Here is a 23,914-nt window from a genome sequence, read left to right on the forward strand (position 1 = left end):
AAGCAGATAACTTTGGATATCTTGATCCATAGGTACTACGAACTAGTTTGGCAGTCAGGTCCTCTCTCTATTCCTTTAGGTAGCTGAGTAAAGCTGTTCAGAGAGAGGAGAGAACTGAGACTTTTTTCATTGTATATTCCTTGGATGTACTCAATGAAATAGGCTAGGAATTGCAAGGCTGTATATGTGAGTAAAGTATTTCTATTATAACTATGAATATTAAGCTATTTCAATTATACCTGTAACTTCAAGTAACAAGTCATTCTATAAAATTATGATCTATCCTGAATTCTGTACATTTTTGCAATTATATAAAACCCAGCATCCTACTATTATTAAATGCTTATATAAATATTATCCCAGAATTTTATGTGTCCTTAGATTTTAAATATATCAATGATGGTCTGTATTTGAAAGAAATCTGCCCCAAATGAGTTGAACCAGAGCACACTGGAGTTAGGGCTACCATGAGTCTAGGTTTCTTCTGGTACAATCTCTTTTTTTCACCACCAAGAAGTTTTGTCTAGACAGAATTTGAGAACTCAGTATTCGTCTGAGATTTCTGGACATAGAATCTATGGTGCATTCACCATGCAGGTGGCCTGCACATGTGCAATACACCCAAAGCATCACCAAACTGACAATACAGATACTGCCCGAAATGAGGCAGTGGCTCCCACAGGTTCAGAAGTTCAGATCCAGCCTTAACTTTATTGTGACCATAAGAATTTTTTTTTAATTTATTTGCTATTATTTGCTAATACAGAAGTTACATAAGGGTTTTAGGAAAAGTATTTGAATGGTATAAGTGTTTTAATATTTAGGTTGAACTGCAAAATGGTAAGATTTGTTAGGCAGTAAGGATCTGATACAGAACATATGGCTTGTAGAAGGTGCCATTTCTATAAATCTAGTAGCAGACTACATCATTATATAAAGGGTACTTATCTTTGACAATCTGTACACATAAAAAAGTTCTTGGTGTTTGGTTTCAAATGAGAGAGAAATACAGTAATACTACCAGACACAAGAGAAAACATACAAAACCAACTCTGCAAAACAAGGACAAACATTTAGAGACTCCTGACACCTTTACTATCATATCATTAAATACACTGATTATTTGGTTTCCAAAAGCAGTATTACATTTTAATATAAAGTACCAATACAAGCACATATTCCACTCTGTGATGACAAACACCTTCTCACCATTGGAAACCTAAAAGGTATTGTTTTCACAAACCCCCCCAACCCAATTTCACACACTTAAAGATCTGCTCACCACTAGTACGTACTTGGAACAACAAATGTATTATAAGCCTATAACGACAAACTTCTAATGCATTTAATTTTCTGCAAAGGCCTTGCTTTATAATTGATTCTAGTCAGTAACAAGAACACCTAATTACACTCTGCTCCAAGCGCACACGCAAACTTTAAAACCCGTAAAAGAATCCCTCACATGCAATCATCCTGAATTTGTATTCTGTTCCATTTCAGCTGGGTATTTCAAAAACATTAAAATACAGAAACCCCACTCCACCCAAATTATGCACTAATTGATTAAAATTTATTTGCATCAGGCATTTTACAATCGATCTTACATATGATATGTAGTGTTAGTCACCTTTCTCTTTCCCAAAGGCAATGAAACTGCTAGCAAAGAAGTTTCATTTTTTTCCATAATAAATTAAATTGTGTAGCATATAAAAACTCCAAAACATTCACATTTTTACCTCTCTTTTAAGCACATGAAAGTCCAAATTATTTTCTCGACAAGTTCAATTAGGCCATGGCTAAGCAAATTTCTTTTTTAGGACTTTGTAGATTGTAAGGACAACCACAATGGCATAGTTACACAATAATTGGACTAATCAAAGCTATATAATGTTAGCATTGTGACTGAAGTAGTGTTGCTCATTAGCCTATTACAAAAGAATTACTGTAAATTCAGCCTACGTGCAGCATCACTTCCTGTGCAAACAAACACAGATAATACAACAAGCTTGAAACACTGCCAAGCTGGCAGACTGGCAGCACAAATTATGCAAAGAAACAGAAAGCCTTCAGTAGATTCAATAGAGCTTGGAGCATAAGAATGATTAAGTGTTTCTGTATACAACTACAAATCACAGTAATGAATCAGACTAAAATTTCCAATAAGGGACTTAGCTGTACCAGCTGGCCTTCTTTAGTAGTGTTATAATGTGAAATGATGACATCCTAAATAGTGGTGTTCGCAACTTTTGCGCAATCTGCCCAAAGCAAATCCTTTGGTTTGCTGCTTCTGTTTTTTTTTCCTCCTTGAAATAGTAATAAAAAGCTTCAGCACCTAAAGATACAGAAAGGCTACAAAGTCATAGTGTTCCTTATTCTCTTTTTATTTTTTTTTCCTGTAACTGAATGAGAGTGAGGCTGTTGTGGGTTACAGTTAATAGCTTTCTTCCAAAACTGCTCTGATTACTAAAGACAACTACAGATGTGCAATTACCATTTGCATTTTTTTAAATCACAAACTTACTTGTAGTAGGTCTAAATTAAAAACTCTCTTTTGTTTTTATAATTCATATATTAGGGGAGAGGTCAAATGCTAACAAAGGAATAAGTATCCATGAGAAACAGGAAAAAATTTTATTTCTTCAGAGAAGCAAATGACCTCTTCACTGCTCGATGCATCTGTGCTTTCAACAGGGGCACAGACAATCAGAATCCAGAGGGAACATGTACCGCACACACATCATTGTCATTATTCTCTGCTTAAATACAGTAGGCATTATTTAAAATAGTGAACTGATCTACAAAATCTCCAGTCTTTTAATACTGATTTTCATCTACTGAATTTAACCGTTACATTTAACCTATTTTAAAACTGTTTTTTCCAAAGAAAGCTTGCTGCCAGTCTGTGCATCCTTTATGCAACTATGTCAAGCCTAACCTGCATTTTCAGTTTTTCATATTTTACCACTTAACGGATAGTCAAATATATGGAAAACATTTGTGAGGAATCTCTGAGTGTAAATTATATTTCTGAGAGTCCAGATTATTTCTGAGAATCAGACCTGCATCCTTCAGAAAATGGGCTTTAAAATCATTATTGATAATGAGAGTTAGAACAAAAATTTTGAAAAGATTAAATAAGACTGGGGATTAACCTTCATCTTCAAAAGTGATAAAAGCCTCATCAGAAGTTGAAAATGTATTTATAACTTGAAAATCCAGCACTCATGTTACTTGCTAGTCTCTACATTTGTATACTGACAGTCATAGTAAAATATATCAAATCTCAAAGTATGATGTTCTGAAAATGTCCTACGTGTATATGTGATATAAACAGAAACGAAATAGATACATATTTCTGTGTGTACACACACACACTCTTATCAAATGTGCCTCTCGCATACTTGGATGTAGCCACTTTTTATGCTTGGGGACATCATCTCTTCAGTCATACAGTACCACAGAATGGGAACTGAGCAGGTTCTAGTTTCACCTTCTCAGTGTAATCACTGTTACAGTCCTGTAGCACTTGAAATTTACTGTGGATTTTTGTCTCATCATCCATCACAGGAAAAGGTCACCCAAACCCATGTTTCGGGGCCCAGCACTCATCATTTCAGAGTTGAGATGGAACATTTTCCTCATGTTACAGTATTAAGGTGAACACGGTCAGGGAAGATGAACTTTTGGTAAGCAGGCTCATAAAAAGTAGCAGTTAAATTACATTTTCAAGTTCCTTGTCTCCAACATTGTCAAAGGGTAGAAGTCCAAAGCAAGATAACAAACTAGACCAACCAATGATTTGAACCACATCAGCACTTGGAAATGTTATTTAACCCAAAAGCTTAGAGGAAACTGTAGTAAGATTAAGTGCTAACACAAAATCTATCAAACTGTCAAAATATCCTTCCTTAGTAAGTTAGATGGATTAAGTGATATAGCATTTTTTATAACTATTAGCTTCTGTGAGTCTATAATAAAGTGAAGTTCTTTAACATGCTTTAATATTGTAATCATGTGGTGACCTAAACAGTGCACCCACAAGCAACAATATAAGAAACCTTCTGTTAATCAATAAATTCAGGAGTTGTTCCCCACAGGCTTGGGGGCAGGGAAGGATTGTCCCGAAAGCTACATGGATTTTGTAGAACTTTTAAGAAAAAACAGGAGAAACCTTTTACCCAGACAGCACCCATCACTCACTCTTTAATTCTTAGACTAGTGAACTCTGTATCATTAGGCCCTTTATACTGTTTGTCTCCTACCGAGCTTCACATTTTATACAAGTCCAGTCTGCACATTTCTCTGAAATCTGCCTTGTAGAGCTCTAATACAAGAAAAAGTTATAATTTTATTTAACTTAGTTAAATGCCTACTTGTTATGACATCTGTCCATGACTAGTGAATTTCTGTTATTCTTGACCAAACAGACCTTGCTTTAAACGCAGCTGGGACTGAATGCAAAAATCGCCAGTTTGGCACTTTACAGGTAGAATACAAGTCACTTTGGGAGGGAAACTATAGCCGAGAAAATTTATCAGAACAGCTGTCACAGTTTTCATTTCTACTTTTAGGAAGATTCTTCAGCCTTATATTTAATTGCCATCTAGTAAGCAAATCTAGTAAGCATATAACAAGCAAATACGTGACAATCATCTTCCATTTGGCGTTTTTCACGATGGGGCACAAGTAAGGTTTTTTTTTTGTTTTTTGGGGTTTTTTTTGGTCAATTCTGTTCCTCTTATTTTTGGCTACACACAGAATTCTTCTTAGAAATTAGCTAAAAACTGAAGTTCCTGCTATATTACTTCTTGTCTTTGTCTGGCAAATCACGTGCTGTAACTGGAATGCTTTTACTGTGATCAGGTCACCTCTTCTACATTAATCTTTAATAAATTGGATTAAATTTTTAGAGTTGCTCATATCATCATAATCTATTGGTTAATTAGTATTTATTGGATATCAGTTACTGTTAAAGATGATCAAAAAAGCTGTGCAACTATATGACAGGCAATTCTTTCCTCTTATGCACACCTTACCTACATTCTTACACTGATGGAGATATATGCTGCTATTGTAAAGAAGAAAAAACAACAGTACCAAAACAAGACAAGGAAGGGACTGTAAACGAGCATAAGTCATAGTCTGCAAAGAGAAAGAAAATAAAACATAAACAAAAAGGCAAACCAATGATCCTTAATCACTAAATATTTCACTAAAGATTTCCTATATAGAAAATGTGGAATAAAAGGACTGGATTTCAAATAACTGAACTGCATTACTATTCTTCCCTACTCTGAATCCTAAGAAAAAGAATTAGAGAGAGAGAGAAGTAGTTGACCGAAAAACCAAGAGAAAGAACAAGAAAGTTGTGGTGCCTTATGCAAGTAATAACTGTGGGTCTTTATGCATTTTAACTCTTTTTCAGCAAGCCATAGATATAACATGGCACAGACAAGTGAGATCTATTTCTCCCACAGCAGAGAACTATTGCATTGATTTGCTCATTTTACATTAACAAACCAATGCAAAGCACTGCAGAACTTACATAATACGTGAGGAGAAAAAACAAAGCACGTTGTATGGCAGGGAATTCAGAATATGGATAGGCCTACATTTCCCATCTAATGCATTGATTTATTTAATGTATCCAGCGAGTGACTGGCCCATCTAATCCATTGATTTATTTAATGTATCCAGTCAATTTTACTCTGCAAATTTTTTTTTCCGCTTATTGAAAAAAAAAGAGACTTTATATTTTATCAGATTCCACTAGGATCAATCAATACAAGGTTAGTCACTAGGTTATAACATACCAAAGACACTCAGATGTACCTGGACAGTGATTTTTGGCCCAAAACCGTGTTACGATTTTCTGCATTTCCACAACTTACAGACAAAGTACATTTCTAAATGTTACTGAGCAACTCAACATTTTGTCACTTTCTTGCACAGTAAACAGTCAGATCTTGGAATGGACTGCCTAATGACTAGGTCTCAACAGAACTGACCTCATTCGTAATTTGTCTGCTGAAGCTGGTTTGAGATAAAAGCAGCGAGCAACATTCGAAGCAGAAATAGATGGTTTTTTTTTTCTTTCTTTCTTTCACGTATTAAACATCTTTGCTTTGACCAACAAGCAGTATCCAGAATGAATTTCATGAAAAACAATCCTCCTGAAACCAAAGCACTACAAAACACGCTTATTGGCCTGCTTACATTTAAGTATTCTTCTGTGTTGCAATTCTACTCCCTTTTTCAAGTTTTCAAGAGCCTTGCTCTTCACCTACAGCTAACTTACTTGCTTAGAACATCACCTGCACACTTCTTGGTTTAGTAAAATTGCCTATGATTCACAGGATTTTATTTTTAGAGCAAATTAAATGATGTGTCACTTCCTATAACATGTTTCAACATATGTTTCAAATATATGACAAAGTTAAGAGTATTTACCTGGACTTGCAAATCTACGATAGCTTGACGCTGGACTAATTTTTAAACTTTTCTGGGCCTGGCTAGCTATCAGCTTTCCATACTTTTAATGAGTTTCTCCATGCTGTGGTGTCACCACAAATTCTTCCTTTCTGTCTTTGCTCAAAATGCGACCACAAATGCACAAATCCACCTGCTGCTCTGAGTATACAAAGAGCACACTACAAATCATCCACCTACAATCCTCCTTCCTTTGACTCAGTCCTTTAAATTTCTCTGTCCAGTTTTGTTCTGGCTACTTGCTTCCTCTTCCCCAAGCTCACAAGAGTGAACTCATATTTCCTAGCTGTTCTCAGTACAACAGATTCAAATAATTAAATCTCCTGAAAGTGAAGTGATTGAAAACTAAAAAAAAAGTAAGCAAATTTTTATAACAGCCTGCCTGTGACCATAACTTTTGCATCACTGTATCACAGTATTGGCAAACCAACATTCCAGATGTGTAACTGAAAGAGGTATATTCTGAACCATTTCATTATTGCATTTAGAGATATTTTATCGTTTTTTCCCCATAAAGCCTAACATTTAACCAATAAAGATAAATGTGAAAGCACACGGGGATTGTAAGGCACCACTTTCGCAAAAGTTACTATAGTCTCTGGAGTTTCATAGAATCAATGAAAAATTCTATTTTATACTGGACTTTGAATGATCTGCTTATCATTCAGTCTAGTGTAGACAGCTACTCCCTTCCTACAGCAATCCACATATAAGTATTCGGATGAACAACATCAATATATATATACTGCATGTTTCCCTCTCTTAAACAGTACTTCCCCTTTTTTCTTCGCACACAGCTAAGAATACAGCATGCAGACCAAAGCTTCCAGCATAGTTATAACCAGCAGAGATGCAAATGCAGTTAACTTCCTGCTATCAACAAAACCTGGCACCTCTAACCATGCCCCCATACTTTCCAAAGCACTCATATGCCAAGCTGCTCTCACGACCAGTGATCTACAACACTCTTGCTGATCCTTTTTTCAAGCACTGTTCAGTTTTTACAGCACAGTAAATAAACGAAGCTCCTTGCATCAGGATACTGCAGCACTGTAGAAGCTTCCTAGGAGAGGATTTGCCATCTTTACAGTCTCCCAGTAAAGGAAACAAGCCCCATGTGCAACATCTCAAGACTAATGGGAGACCATCATCTTTGCTGCCATGGAAATTGAAGAAATAGCAAACCATAGGCCTGCCAAAACCAAAAGACTATGAAAAGGACAGTGAGATGCAGGGGCTAGTTTTGAAACTATGCAAAGACAAACACAATGCTGCAAAAGTCATCTGTCCCTCATCCTAGGTAAGGAAAGTGGATTTTTGAGGCCTGTCCTGAAGCTTTACATCATGCAATTTCAAATGTTTCATGAGAAGAGCAAACAGCAAGAATGGCTGCAGCAAAACACTGCTGTAAGCTGCAAAGCCAGAACTGCAACTTGAAAACTAGCATACTTCTGAACTTTGTGGAGAAGACTATTCAATTCCACTTTGCACAAGAACGTTTTACTATTTTTAATATTTTTCACCCACATATTTGTCCTTCTGCTAAATTTATGAGTAGAATTGTTTCTATGTCTGATCCTATTAAAAATAACATATTTTACATCGTAATTTCTCCTAAAAAATGACTACGGTTCCATTACAAAGCAGTTTTAAAACATGATTTCATAGTTCTTGCATCTAATTTTTATGTCATTTCACTATTATCATTAAATATTTACGAATATATTCAAAACATTCTCTCCCTTTTTAATAAAACAGATATAAAAATCAAAAAGCATAAAGATAACCAATTTTATAGTAGAATATAGGTTTCTAATTAAAAAATATTTCCCACCATATATCTGCAAGTTTTCGTGAAACTACATGCAGCGTTACCAATCCCTTTAAGCGTGAAAGTATTCACAATAATGATAAGAAAAGTCAATAGATAGATCTATTCTATTATCAGTTAGAAAACAAGTAATCACTGATTAAGTGACCTTTCTGAAAAAAAGGGTGAGCCTTACTGACTGGGCACAACATTCTGGACTTTTTTGTATCTTTGCCTATTTCTTTCAGATACACTGCTGCAACAAAAGCATGTCTTGAGCTAAGGAAGTTACACAGAGGTAGAGAGACCAGCATACAAAACAGTACTTGTGAATATGTTATTCATATTCTCACCTCACCACACTGCAGAAGCACCACAGAATGCATGATGAAAACCTCTTTAGGAAGAAAGCACAAAGCAATTAAGTTCTCCTTGAACCTGACAGTCTGGCAGAATAGGGGGATCTAAGCATGAGATCCCTGTCCTGGCTTAGGATAGGTATGTAAAGAATGGTTTAATGTAGTTTACAAGACAAGACTCGCACCGCTTACTACAATGGCTAATCATAAAGTTGCTGCCATGCCTAACTTTTCCCATTATGAGCTTGTATTATATTCAGGCAGGCCCTGCCTATTAAAAATATATCTTTCTGACAGAATGTCAAGGACCGGGGGAAGAATAATACAGGTATGAAGGCAAACGTCAATACATTTAGTAACTGAACAACTGTATACAGCTTCATCTAGTCTAAGAAAGTTTTCAGCACTTACCTGCTTCGTGTAGACCTAACTTTGAGAAGTCATTTTTCACTGTTTCCAATGATGCATGTAATACTTTCTCAGAAATCTAAACACATTCAAAAACTTGCATTGTCTTTTCACAATTGACGCTCACCTATTCCCCTGACAGTTCGTATGCAGTTGAAATTATCCCACCTAGCTTTGTCTGAAAATAATTCTTTCAACATATATGATACTTTATCAAACCAAAATGTCTCATTCTACACTGACATTGTTTGATATAAACAGCATAGCTCTACAAATAAGTTTTTGTTAATTAACTGCACCTGCAAATCTAGGAAAGCTTAAAGCTTATATTGCCTTTCACCATGTAACAAATACTATATTGCTTGTCGGAAAAGCTACACATGGATGTACTTAAACATAGTCAGAAACCAGAATGTTCCCCAGATCATTCATAAAACTGCACTAGTTCTCTAAAAATACTGAAATCATCCACTTAAACATAGTTGTCATCGGACAAAAGTCTGTATTTTCCTAGTAGTTGGTTCTTTTCAGCCCCTACTGAGCAAATAACTTTAACAAACACTTACTTCAATCATGTTATTGAAGTCTAGTGACTACTGGGGCTGTATCCTTTCTACTATGCTCCATTTCCATTTCCATGATGAAGTGCAAAAAAAAAAAAAAAAAAAAAAGAATAATCTCAGGTCAAAAATACAACTTGACTCCATCTCCTGAGTTTCATGACTCAACAGTCTCATGACTCAGTTAAGAGTATTTTTTAGCCCCTTACCTATTCTCTTTCTGCCCCGGATTAAACTCTCAGAAGTACATAAATATTTTGCCACACTCAGACCTATAAAGAGAGAGCATCTGCAACTATATAACAGTTCTACCCCCCCCCCCCAAAAAAAAAAAAAGGTAAGAATAAATATAATCTATATTCTGAAAAAACTTTGTCATGTATTGGTTCCTTATATTTCACCAGTCTAGAACTCAAAGAAAGTAGGAATGCACACAGGCAAGAAAGTTTCACTATATAAAATGTTAGATACTGTTGTGAGTGAAGTCAGAAAAACAGGTAGTAAGTTTAACATGCAGTTTTGCATGTTCTAGTTTTATATAAGAAGTGATGAAGTCTAAGTAATGTACAGCAGCAGGACATTATCACTATCATTATATTTATTTATTATTGGCACGGTTGGTATTTCCTTGAATGTAGATATATCAGCAGGTTATGCTATTTAGATATACACACCCTTTAGTCTACCATACTGTCAAAAAATCAAATATTAAACAATCAAATCATGCATGCACAATTACTTCAAAGATCCACTCCTACTTTGCCCAAATGTTGTTAAATAATTAATTACAGTATATCTATGGTTTACAGTCAGTCATGAAAACTATAAGAGAGTCTATAGGATTAACTTTCAAAGTATTTACCTGTGTGTAAGCCTTCGGTGACTAATGCAAACTGCAGTTTGTTGATCCTGTGCAACACAGACCTTATGGCGACTACATTTCATCTTTAAACATGGATCTTTAGCCGGATCTAAAGCTAAAAATAATTTTAGAAAATTGTTAACAAATCATCTAGAAACATACAATTAAAAATAAAAAACCCACTACACACATAAAACGCACCAATTATGTAGGGGAGAGTTAGCCTGCTACTTGTACAGCATGCCAGACTGCATGGCTCTGATTTTCTTCAGAATAAAATGCAGCATATTCAATCATATACCAAACTAAGCTGTGCAAAATTCCCTACCAAGGAAAACAGATCTTCATGAAACATTAAAAGAAACTGTAAACTTTCATAAAATACCACTGTTACTTATTTAGGAAAATCCTAAGTATCCTACCCAGCTCTCTCCTGGTCAGCATTTGTAACAATGGCAATCAAAGGCTGGAGGTTTTCACTGCAGCTGAAAACACTCTTCTGATACTAGAATTTGCAGACCCATAGGAAGTCTGCATGTCCACCATATCATTCAGAGCATCAACTTGCCAGAGAAAACACTTTTGGAATTGGATTCTGTCACCTACAGTTCTCCATCTCAGTGATGTCACTTCTAAACAGAATTAGGTTTATAGTAAGTTTTATATCTCAGAAGCCTCAACATGTGTGAAATCACAAAAAAACCTGTTTGTCAAAAAGTAACAAAGAAGATTCAGAAAGGTAAATGACTTTTGATCAGGAGTTTGGAGTGTTTGTTCATTCAGATGTCAGCTGCCACATCTGCCAGATACAAGATCTTCTTAAAAGCTGTGAGACAGGATGTGAATAAAAAAGCACACTCCTCCTCAAACCATTTATGGTCGTTCTTACTATGAGAAAAGCCAGGTACTAAGCAACATTGCACAGTAACAGTTTGATATAAGATATAAATGGTGATATGTTGGTTCATAAGCAAACTAGCATAGAGAAGAAGGAAAACATCCATTGGCTAGGTTCTGCTGCTGTATCGCTAATAAAGTACTCATCATGACATTCTTTTAACAGTTGCCACTTACTCACTATAATCCCCCAGTATAGGTATTTTTACCTCAAAAGTAGTTTCTCTTGCCTGCTTACTAAGATACAGCTGGGTTCTTCCAATTCAGTATTCTTAAATGGTCAACAGTGACCCTGCCTGAATTTTTTCAGAATTTATAACTCAGATGAGATTTTAGTTAAAGTATACCACAATATGCGGGTAAGTGATCTGTATGACTTGACCCAGCCAGGCTGCTGGCACTGACCAACTCTTGGTTCTTGAATCAGCATTTTCCAGTTTCCTAAAGAGCTCTTTACCCAATTAAAACCAAATCCTGCTAGAAGGAGAAGAAAGGAAATTAATAGAGGAAGGAAGGAAATCAGAAAGTTTTCCACAGCCTGTAAGCAACAGAAAATAAGATGCATGAAATAAGAAGAGCAAAGCCAAGCCAGCAACAAAAAACATAAAGTGTAAAAAGAAGACAAAGCTAGGGAAGGAGAACAAATAAGGCTTGGGTATTCCAGTTCTCAGGGTTTATCATTCCTTAGATACAAATTCTATCTATAACATTGTAGGTCTGTTTTTAGCAGCTGGTCCTTTGGTCTTCAATCCACATTCAGCATGAATTACAAATACTAGATTCTGGCTACAATACCAGAAAAACTAAATATTTTGTTACTCAACATTAAATTTGTATAGCATATTTATTGAGTAAGCATGCCTACATGACAATACAGACAGGTCTAAACTTTCTGTCAATTTATGCTCTCACAGGCAACAATTAACTTTCCACTTCTCTGACCTCCGCAGAGTCTTTCAAGTAGACCTAAATATTCCAAAACTAACTTTTGGACTCCAGGGGTATCCTTATCATTCCACATGGAAGGGCTTTTCTTTTTTTGAAATTTGCCTTCTAAAATAAAAAACCCTTAGAAATTATACACCAAAGCCTAGCTCAAAGAAACACTACTAAAAATCCTGTGTTACTGAGTAAATTGTAAAATCAGTATGAAATTTATGAACAACCAGAGGTTAGTTTTCCTCTGTCATCTTCATTTTAACATATTATTGTCCAGCCTTTAATTACATGTTCAGAAATGCTCTTTCCCCCTCTTTTTCACTTTTTTTTTTAAATAAAATGTGTATTTATATACATGTTTTCTGAAAGGAAGCCTTTGTTTCTTCTGTTCTTCATCATCAAAAGTAAACCTTTAACCACAACTGTATGTGATTTATCAGTTTGAACTGCCAGGTGTTGTTAATGTGAGGCTGACTAAGCAAGCAGCCAAGAAACAAGAACCAGGGTGATCATTAATTACAGCTTTGACAGCTGATTGTGTGGTACTAAGTATGATTAAATATAGTTTGAAGCAGTGACTTTTTCAGGTTTTTTATTTCCTTCTTAACAATATATTCAACTGTGTATAATATATACATCATATTATCAACAAAACAGAAAAGTGATGGAATCATAATATAATAATAATTCAGTGCAGACTGGAAAGAAAGATCTCTTTAGCTACAACATAAGACAGACAGAGATAGATGCTGTCCTATTTCAAGTGCTTTTTATTTCTACAACAAAACAGCCATATATCCACAATATGGGTCATTCAGCTATAGATAATTAGTGTGATTACAAAAACTCTCAACAAGTGGGAAGGAAATGCAGCAATAAATGACTGAATGAGGATAACAGAATTAGAGTTGAAATTAAGGAGAGAGTATTCAATATCCTTCTCCTAGATACTTTAGATTTTCATGTCCAAGTCCAATATTTTCTCTGCCTTAAGTCAGGCAGAATGCTCTTTTGCAAAACTGAATAGTTAAATGGAATAAAAATACATGGGCAGGAGCAATCAGGAATCATTTAAAGATGCTGAATGTAGTACTAAGCAAGGAACATGAGTATTTCAGGAAAAAGGGATGAATGGAGGAGGTCATGTAATTATTCCATTCCCTGACTAGAATTAAAACAGGTATTTCCTGAGTTCTTAGGACTACAAAGACGTATTCTGACGACCCTCAAAATTTAGCAAGCCATAATATGTCATTCTGGGACTGTAACAGACAGAACCCAACTTTAGAATCCAGATACTAAGTATCATTTTTTTTTTTTTTTAATGGCAGTATGAAGATGGGTAGCAAGCTAAGGAAGCTTTTTTATTGATGAAAACAGAATAACTTTATTCCTAGGAAAGAACTTCAGGGGCCAGAATTGAAGATTCCAAAAGAAGCACATGCAAGAAATTGAAAGTATTTTAAAGTTTTAAAACTCAATGCAAGTCTCAGAGATCTAACCAGAAGACCAAACTAGAAAATGGCCTTAAATAGATAAGTATTGATAGAAGGAAGCGTTAAATTTTGAGAGAACTATCAGAGGGAAAGTCTGTTAGGAAGCAAAAGAGACCATAAGAATTGCATTGGGCACTGATTCTCCATCAGGTTCCTTAACAGATATTTTCCATCTAATAACATAAACCAAGCTGTTCAGAATTCTGTGTTAAAACCATATTTCTGAGGAGAACCTCACTTACAAATTGCACCTTTCAAATGAAAGTGACAGGTGTCTATTGGTGAGAACCTAATGACAGAAATAAGTTGCACAAACAACAAATTATCTGTCAAGCAACCCTGTTCAGACTCAGCTGTGTTCTGTCCTTTTTTTCCTCTAAGAATTTTCTTTACAAAAAATAATAGCTTACAAAAAGGAAAAACTTATTCCTAAATTCAGCTAACTGATAATGCAGTCTGTGTATAAGTATATTGTTTGTGGTATTTACTATGAAATACAGGAGTCTGTTAGGATTGGCTGTTTCTTTAAGAGAAAGGGTTTGTTTCATAAAGCAAAGTGAAATACGGAAAAAAAAAGTGTCTGAGTATGTGCACATGTGTATTTACAACAGACACAAAACTTTGTCTTGCCAGCTTTGTCCAGCTTCAGAGAAGTGAAGAATGTTAAGGGACGTTAGATGCCTTCTTCACCAATTAGACCTTGAAGAGTGCATCTGTGAGTTCACTCAGTTCACCCAGGTAGCCCGTTAAGAGCTAAGGGTTATTTGGAGAGTCTGAGTGTTGGACATCTCCAAAGTAAACCATTTCCTGGACTAGACTGGGCCCTCTTCTACTAGAGGTTTATATATACCAAACAGAATAGAAGCCAGAAAATACACTCAATTCTGGAGTTTATCCAAATTTCACACTTAGAGAAATTTAATCTGCCAGTGTTTGCTGATTGGATTATTATAGTTGATGCACTGCAGGAGACTCTTGAGCAATTCCAGTGTGGCACTCATTCATAATAGAGCAAGAATTGGTCTGTTATGGTCTATATATGGTCTATAGCCTGAATGGCTCTCAGGCTGTGTTAGTAAAGGGGCTACTAGGTAATATGAGGGAGTAAACCAGCAGGGCCGTGAGGGCTAGATTAACAAGGTCACCTTTAGATTCTATGGCATGTTCAACACTCATGGACATGCCACAGGCATTAACTAGCTCAGTGAATTGCCAGACTACTACTTTTTGGTCAGCTGTGAACCCCCTACAGAACTCCTTTTTTTGTCTCATGTGTGATACACGGCCTCATTTTTTCAAACGCTTTTTTTGGTAAATTTTCTTAGTTACTGTACCTGTTTGAGTGATACACAAGCAACAAAAGAATTTAAGCCCTTGGACATGTTTTTTTGAAAAGCTGCAGTATCTTACAATAGAAAGAGACAGACCATAAAAATCACTGAATAAAAATATGCAAGTCAGGGATATGGTAAGACTAGTACTTGAAAAGTGTCAAAATCTGTTTGCACTCACATTGTAGCTTAGCAAGCCAGGGGATAATATACAGAAAAAGATGCTGCCAGAAACCGCAGCTGTTGTGGCACAAAACTTATCAGTGTATTTTTTTCCACAGGTATACAATGAGCAAGCATGTTTGATTTGTTTGACAAAACTATTACTACAAACACTGTAGATTTAGCAGATTTTCACTTCAGTGATTTATAAAATATTGTACCTCTGAAGCTATGATTATAAGTACTTTGAACTCTTAATTGGAGATTAAAAACATGTAACTAAGTTAAAAAATTTACATTTGTTTTCTCAGTCCTTATTACTAATAATTTTCAGTAGTTGCAGTGGCTTGTTTATACACACACACACACACACTTTCAAAATACTGTCAATAATTCTTGCAGCAGATATATTACTTAGGAGGTTTGTAATGTCCCCTTTTTCAGGTAGGGAACAAACACTTAGCCCAAGGCCTGGGCCTTCGAAGGCATGATTTGAACCTTGGAAGGTTCCCACCTTCCATTTACCTCATTCCACTAAAGTCCCCTCCTTTTTTGGTGATTGATGACACTAATGTCAGAACTGCAACAGCGAAAGCTATATACTGTTTTGGGTAGAGAACAATCATACTGAAAGGTGTAAGTGAGGTCTCATCAATGTTTCTTAGTCTCCAACCTGTCGTTCCCGATCAATATCCTTGGTTTTATAAACTGGTACCTTTCAAACTAATGATGCAACATATATTTCACTGTCATGAAATGATAGTTTTATTCACTGCTACCAAATTATGTGTGATATTATTAGAATCTGCTAACAATCTAGATAACGACAGTAAGAGCAATTATCAAAAGCGATTATCAATTTTCTAACATTTGCAGCCTAATTCAGATGATTCGGACAACCAGAATCTACTTCTGATAGCTCATGCATTGTTCCTGACTGTGATCTTTAAGTTATAAACAAACAGTTGTAAATCAGAGCACTAGCGCTTTAAAACCTAATCTGTGAAATAAATACCATATAAATTAGCAAATTATAATTGAATTCCATTTCATGTTTTATGCAGAACATGATTTTTTTATGATTTTGTACGAATCTTATTGTGATATCTTTTTTAACTACAAGAGTTAATCTGATAAATTTTCAGAGTAGGCAAATTTTGCATGTGCACATGTGTGCTCGGGCATCTGTGCATCTGCTTTTCTGATTGCCAGTCCTAGTAAATCAACTTGAATTGTGTTGTGCTCTTTTTGGCCTATGCATCAGTAGTAACAATTGCCTGTAACTATAATTTTCTTGAGCCAATATAAATATAGGCTTCCAAAAATCTTTCATGCTTCCAAGTACCAGTGACAAAAGCTGTAGCACAGGGGATAATTTTTGTTAGTAGGGCAACCAATGTGCTTGAATACGCATAGGAAAAGAGAAGATACTGTTTCTATACAGCTACTTTTCTGGAAGTCTTTCCATTATAGTAATCGCCAAGCAGCTGTAACATATACCCTAAAATCAACTCCATTCCTGGGATGTTACCAAAAAATGACAGAGACAGTACATTCCATATATATTCTGCATTAATTTCAGACCATGTAATCATTTCAAATAGTCCAATGAAGATATTATAATTATGGGTGATTAGGTCCTTTCATACTACACAGGATTAACATGCCCACATTAACATACTTCCTTTCTTTGGAGAAACGTATACTCTGAGAAGAGGGGCAGTAAGAATACCTCCATCTGAAGAATGCACATATTCTTTCATCAATTCCACATCAATGACGCCACCTTGATTCTGTGCATGGACATCTCTTCTGATGTGTGTATATCCTAAACTACTATGAAAATGCACAAATTTATTCCAGAAATTTTTTTTCTTTTTTTAGGTAAGCTTATACTACCCTGGTTAATTCAGTAAATAAATGGCATTGATTCTCTAATTTTTCACTGCATCTTCTAGAAATCCCTGACAAAATTTGCTTGCCTCGCTACAGCTCACTCAGACTACTCAGTCTGTACTGGCAACAAAACACATTCTTTACCATTTCTGCTAAAATAAGCAGCTATGAAACAGCTAACAATGTTCACCTCGGAAATGTCACAAGTGTTAAAATCCCACTGTGAAGCCATGTATGCACCCCTCATAGTTATTTTCTTCAGCATCAATCTATGAGTTTATTTCTAATTCATATTTACTACATTACCTTCATAATCATAAAGGCTAGAGGCCTTTTTTTTGCATAATTGAAGTGAAAAGTTAGACTGTAGAGCAAAATTATATTGTCATTAAAAATAGGTAATGGGTTTCCACCATGATGAGCCTCTAGACCTAAGGAATACATTTATATAAAGCTTGCCAGAAAAGATTGCTTTATTAGTGGATACAGTGTATCAGCTGACTTCCCTAGAAGTCAGATACAACCAGCTTCTAAAGACACAGCTCTGATCCTAGCTTTTATTAAGTTGATAACATTCAGAACGTGCTTGCTATATGTTATTTGCCAATATGCTTGCTTAATCTCTGTCTACATATTTGCCTAAAATAACATCAAATGCAATGTTAATTACATTTTAATAAGCAGAAAAAGTCAGTCACAAAAGGAATTACAAAACAGTATAAAATGCTTTGTAACATCTACTTTTTTCACAAAAATTTAAATTGTAATATAAAATTAATTTGTTCTCTTTGCTGAGAAATCATGGAACAGAATTAGAAGCATCTGATGATTTTTAATAGATGGATATGGATTTGTTATCCTCACATCCCACGGAAGCAATTACTATACAGAAAACTTGATTCAATTATTACTAATGGATCTATTTATTTACCATTCAGATTTGGAAGAGCAATGTAGTAAGGCTTCCCATCATCTCTTCTGTAAGTTAATTTACAGCTAGCACTCCCGGAAACTGATATTAGCCAGAATGCCATTTCCATTGGGAATGTAATAAGAAACCAAGATTAGCAAGACATAACATAGGAATCCTCTTAACGGGAGCTCTGTGGCAGAAACCATGCTAAAGCACCATTATTTCACAATCTGTCAAGTGCATTCTGATATGTGCCCAACTATACTCTCCATTCCCAGTAAAATGAATGGGAAAAAAGGTTAAATAAAAAGTTTCCAGACTTCAATTCTCCTGGTTCTCCTCCTCCAATGTTCATGATTCATCAGTGATGGGCAAAATAAGAATCAGCTAGACTTTTGCTTACTATGCTTAGCAAAGCCTAATCTATTTTGTGAGTGTTCAATAAGTGGATCAATTCCTCTAGTTTAAGAAGTAGCTGACTGCTTCCTGCATATGAAAATTTCACATTCAAATCATACAAAGAATGTATAGCTTCAAACGTGTCTTATGCAACTGTCCAAAATGACACTTGCTCACAGAAGATGCTGACAATGCAATCTTCATTTAGAAATATAATAGCAACATGCTTTCTTTAAAACTAGAGGCAAGCATATACAATCATGATTAGAATATTTAGAATTATTCCTAAATATGTTGTTAGACATTTATCAGACAAATTATTAGTGATTTAAATTTCCTAGATACATTTAACAATATTTAATTGATGAATTTGGGCATTTAAAAATGTACTGAAATAGTAGAAATACAACTGCCTAACATTTGGGGGGAGGAGGGGAAGAACATAAATTACCTAAAAGCTATAACTAAAATATTAATAAATTAGGTCAAATGCCTAAGTTATAACCCTACGCACTTAGGTACCTAAAGGGGAATGATTCATATTGCTTGCTTTGATAAACCATCTCATTCCCTAAGATATCTAAAATCGGTCAGTGCCTTCACTTCCCCATTTTGAAACAGTGATTTCTCAGCTCCTAAATTTCTCACTCAGAAGTGTATTGGGTCTAGAGAGATGAGCAGGAGCCCAGCACCACAATTTCCAGAAATGGTAGGAGGGAGGGCTGGACAGAACAGATAAACATGAAGTTGGTATTTTCAGCTTGCATGGAATCCAGATACATATTTAATTACTGTAACAGGGGTGGTGCTGAACATTAAGGGCAGCCTAGAAGTTCACTCTCCAGCTTGTGAGCAAATGCTTCAACAAGTAGGCGGCTGTGTATAAGGAAGGTGCTCCTCTTCCATCCAAGAAGTGCCTACTCTCAAAAAAGTGCTCAGAAGTCTCCAACCTGACTAACCAGTGAAGCCTTAAATCAGGCATACTTATACACTGCTTATATATTTGGGGGAGGGGAGGGAATGAAATATAAAGCTTTCCAAACAAGATTTTAAAAGTCATTAGAGATTCTGAATTTCTCAAATATTGCATGCCTAACTTCAGACATTGTAAAGATTTCCAAGCAATCTATTCCCCTGTTCAGAAGTATCTTTTAAGAGATCACTATTTTGGCCCTCAAAAGCTGAGGCACCCCAAAATTGCTAATCACCATTGACAATTGTTGCCCAGGTTCCCAGTCAGAACTAAGCACATTTTTCTTTTTTGAATGGTTAACAGTAATGTTTTTGTAATTTCTAAATTATAAGAAATTCTCCCCCTCACAAATATTTGTAAGTGCTGCCTCACAAACATTCCCATAATTTTGCATTCTCTTTTGTGGGGCTTCCTTCAGTGGGTACAAGAGAATAGCTTACCCACAGTTCAAAAGCTGATGTAAATGAGTCTACAAAATGAAAGTCAAATGCTACTATTAGTTATACCTACACAAATTCAGAAAAAAATGTGCAAGTTCTACAGAATATTTATTTCAAACGGGTATACGTAGTAGAAATGCATGCGTATACTGAACTGGCACCCTTCAAAATCTGAGCAGCTAGCACTTTTTTTTTTTAAACACAATGTCTACTTCCTTGATTTGGCTGAAAGAAAGAACTGCTTAGGATTACTTGAGAGTTCACAACACTACATATATCATTAGCAAACAACTGAGCACTGAATTATCCTTTCCTAAAGTATTAAATCATAATTTACACATACACTGGCTGGATCAAAACTGACTTCTGATTTTTCTGGCTCAGACAATCAGGGAAAAGAAATGTCTGCATTCCTACAACAGCAGAAAGACATCTACTTAAAATTTCTCCAAACTACTATCTCATATACTAAGATGAATACTACTGCAAAACAGTTTGCAATAAGATGTTATTTCAGTCTCTAAGAACTGGCCAATTTTTGTACTTGATTACATTTTTTTATGTTAAAATAAAAGAGGGCATTCTAATCAGAAAAACAAACATTTTTTCACTGTAATCCACTTTATCTTTTCAATTTTTTACACAAACTAAAACAGAACCCAGTGGACTATTTATATGAAGTATCTAATACATCAGCAATATACATGCATGTGTGTATATTTTAAATAAGTCTAGCATAACACAAAATAATCATAATAAAATTGAATGAAGATCTCCGCACAAAATACATTCTGTAAAGGCTTCATAAAAGATAAAATCACACCATTGTATAAATCCTGGCTCAGACAAGGGGTCTATGAAAAGTTTTGTGGGCTTAAAATACTGAAGTTAAAGGAAAACCCCAAATGCTTTAGTTATATACTGTTTAAGGATTTTACAAAATACTGTTGCAAGCTAACAACCACAAAAGTAACTGTAAAATTTCTGAGTAGATACAAGCTGCCTTCAGGAAAAAAGAAAAGCAAAAATAAGAATTTATCCTTTGCAGAATTATCAATGTAAAGAAACTGCACCTACTCCATTAAAAATTCACTGTATAATGTTCCCTCAGACGGCTTCTCTTGCATCCCTAGATTCATGTTTGCAGGAAACATTTCAGGTTTCTAAACTGTGAGACTCCTGCAGTTTGGGAATACAGACAAAAATATACATATTCTGCAGTTACTTCTAATAATGAAGTCTACAACTCCAGCTGGTTGTGAGTATGCACCTGTCTCATAGCTGTCAATAGCTCACATAGTACGGAAGAGGAAGAGGTTGTATATCCTCTGTATGTTAAAGCTAGAGCAAAGAGTAGCTCAGAGGGAACATCTGAAATAAGGGTTCAGGTTAGTAACTTCAGAGTGAAAGAGTATGCAATACTTCAAACAGAATATTCCAAAATTAAGGCTGACATTTCTCTGCAAAGGCACTTTGACTCAAAGTAACAATTTGAAAGTTTTGACTTATTTTTGTATTAGCAAATAAATACAGAAATACGACTAATGAATACCAACAAGTATTTACTAATAACCTGGGTTTATTCTGCCACAAATTTTTTTACAGTAACGGTATTCATATTTTATCTGACCTACAGATAATTTCTAAAGTTTTAGGAAGTATTTTTCCTATTTTGAAATTTTCAAAGTTGTATTTATCCACCTTATAACCTATGTTTCAATATATAAGGCAATCTGCTTGTTTCCATCCATGAACACACTTTTATGAATGAGATGTCAGCGTAAAACCTGACTTAGAAATGACTCTTACTGTGAGAAAGTCTTGATAATTTAAAAGGAGATCCATCTGAATTGTAAAAGATGACACTGACAGCATAAGGAAGTGCCATTTACTGACATTCTCTCCAAATGAAGAGCTCAGGACAAATAAAAGTATAAGTTTGACACAAGCAACAGCAAAATATATTAAAAAGACAGTAGAATGAAGTGGCAGTGATTCCTTTGTAAAATAGGTTTACTAGATGAAGATAAACGGTGTCTGTATTCTTCTGAGGCAAAATTATATGTTAATGAGTGGCACACATACTGCAAAGAAGAGAAACCTGAATATATCTGCATATTATGTAGTATATAAAAACAAAGTAAATGCTACTGAAGTGTGTGTTCCATTTTTTCTATTGCTATTTAAAATATTTAAAGTACACTTCTAAAACAAGATCACAGAAAGTAACTTCTGTATTTGTTCTTTAGTTTGCCTCGCTGATTCTCCAGTCAAACATACTCAAGGTCTATATAATAAAATTGCTTTTACTTACTGTCATGCACATTCTTACATGAAAAGTCTAATTGGGTTCTCATAGTTTCACGGATGGTAAATAAAAGCACAATTTATATTAGCTACATAAGATCTTCAGGCACAATTCTGAAATCCTACAGTTCTCTCTCCATACGCTCCACAAAAATACAACAACAATGCAGAGTGCGCTAACAGGAATTTTGCATGTTACTTACTTACAGTATGCAACTTATTTGTCCTTGGATTTATGTTCTTTACAATATTTTAAGTTAAAAATTAGTAAAGAGTTATATTTAGGTCAACTAGGGATAAACAAGATTGCAGAAACACACAGAAAACAAGCAGAAAAACAGGTTTTTAAATATAATTTGGCTAAATGCAAATGGGTCAAAGAGGTGGCAGGACAAAAGGGCAGATTTAAACATTTAAAGTGTGCTAAAAGAACTGTCGTTCTTTTATTCAGGTTCAAGAAAAAATAGCATACCCTTTTTCCTCTTTGTTTTCTTTTTGATTGGATTTATTAAGCTACTTCTTTTTCTTTCCTTTCCTCTTCAATGTTTCATCACTGAGCAGTAAGTAACCTGATCTCTAATTTCATGTTTTTGATGACTAGCTCTTTTGGCCATTTTACACGTTTTCTTATTAAATCTATATGGCAAAGGAAAGAGACCATTAAGTCTCTTATCGGTAGACCATTAAGTGAGCTACAAACAAGCAGCAGTACTAGTACGCACCAGACCACTCCCAGGCACAGTTCTCAGGGACTGACGGCACCTGTGCCTCCAGTCTGTCAGCTGGGACATCAAAGCAGAGCAGACAGGAATAGAAAGGCTTTAAAGTTAAGTCATCCTTGGAAGGGATTTGCAGGACTAAAGTTTAGCAGGTTTTAAGAAATCTAAGGTACCATGTACCCTTTACTCAGCATACTGCCAATTTAAGTAGCTCTTGCGCTCTACCTCTAGCCAGTCACTGTAATTCTGTGCCACACTTCCACCTTGCTAATGTAACTACTTGTGTGTCTGAATGGTTACCTGAATCCATGATGTAGGTTAAAAATAGGTTTAAAAATAACCTTTTAAAATTTATTTTATGACAATTCAATATATGGTGGCTTTACAGACCTTGGATCAGGACATAAGAGAGGGATGGCAGGGGAAGCAGGAATGAGGGGTTAAACTGGCATTGCTACTGAAAGCAAGAAAAATCTTCTGCTGTAGGTTGTGTTGAGCCTCATAAAAACTTTCTACAGACTTTCTTTAAAACAGCTGTAAGAATTTAGTAGCCATTTGCTGATTCTACAGGAATAAATAGCTGAAACAATTTGAGAACCACAACTGGAACAACAGATGTTTATTATCCAGTGAACCAGAGCTAGGAGCCAAAACTGTGAACTATATGGGAGAAGGTGCTTCGGTTGTGTTATCACTGTAGAGAAATTTACGAAAGATAGAGGAAAAATAATAGAGAACCACCAAAGCACAGCATCACATACAGAAGAAAAAGCACCATTACACTGTTCCTCAGGCATCAAAAAAAGTTCTTCACAGTCAAGGACTGGCTGAAAGAAGTTCGAAACAGTGAAAAACTGTTTAACAAAGGGTTTGGTGTATTTTCTAGATGAACAGGATTCCCAAAAAGTATCTAAATATGTGAAACTGAAAACTGTACACCAGATTAAAATGTTG

At 35.3% G+C, this 23,914-nt stretch overlaps 1 protein-coding gene across 1 annotated transcript in view; it reads right to left on the bottom strand.

Annotated features, from left to right (window-relative positions):
- Positions 1 to 23,914, bottom strand: part of SPOCK3 (SPARC (osteonectin), cwcv and kazal like domains proteoglycan 3) — a 217,448-nt gene that overhangs the window by 107,468 nt on the left and 86,066 nt on the right. The window contains exon 4 of the mRNA XM_026122889.2: positions 10,489 to 10,603. Coding sequence (XP_025978674.1) covers positions 10,489 to 10,603 — 115 coding nt within the window. The remainder of the gene's footprint in view (positions 1 to 10,488; positions 10,604 to 23,914) is intronic.

The sequence above is a fragment of the Dromaius novaehollandiae genome, chromosome 4 (genome assembly GCF_036370855.1).
Source record: "Dromaius novaehollandiae isolate bDroNov1 chromosome 4, bDroNov1.hap1, whole genome shotgun sequence".
Lineage (NCBI taxonomy): Eukaryota > Metazoa > Chordata > Aves > Casuariiformes > Dromaiidae > Dromaius > Dromaius novaehollandiae.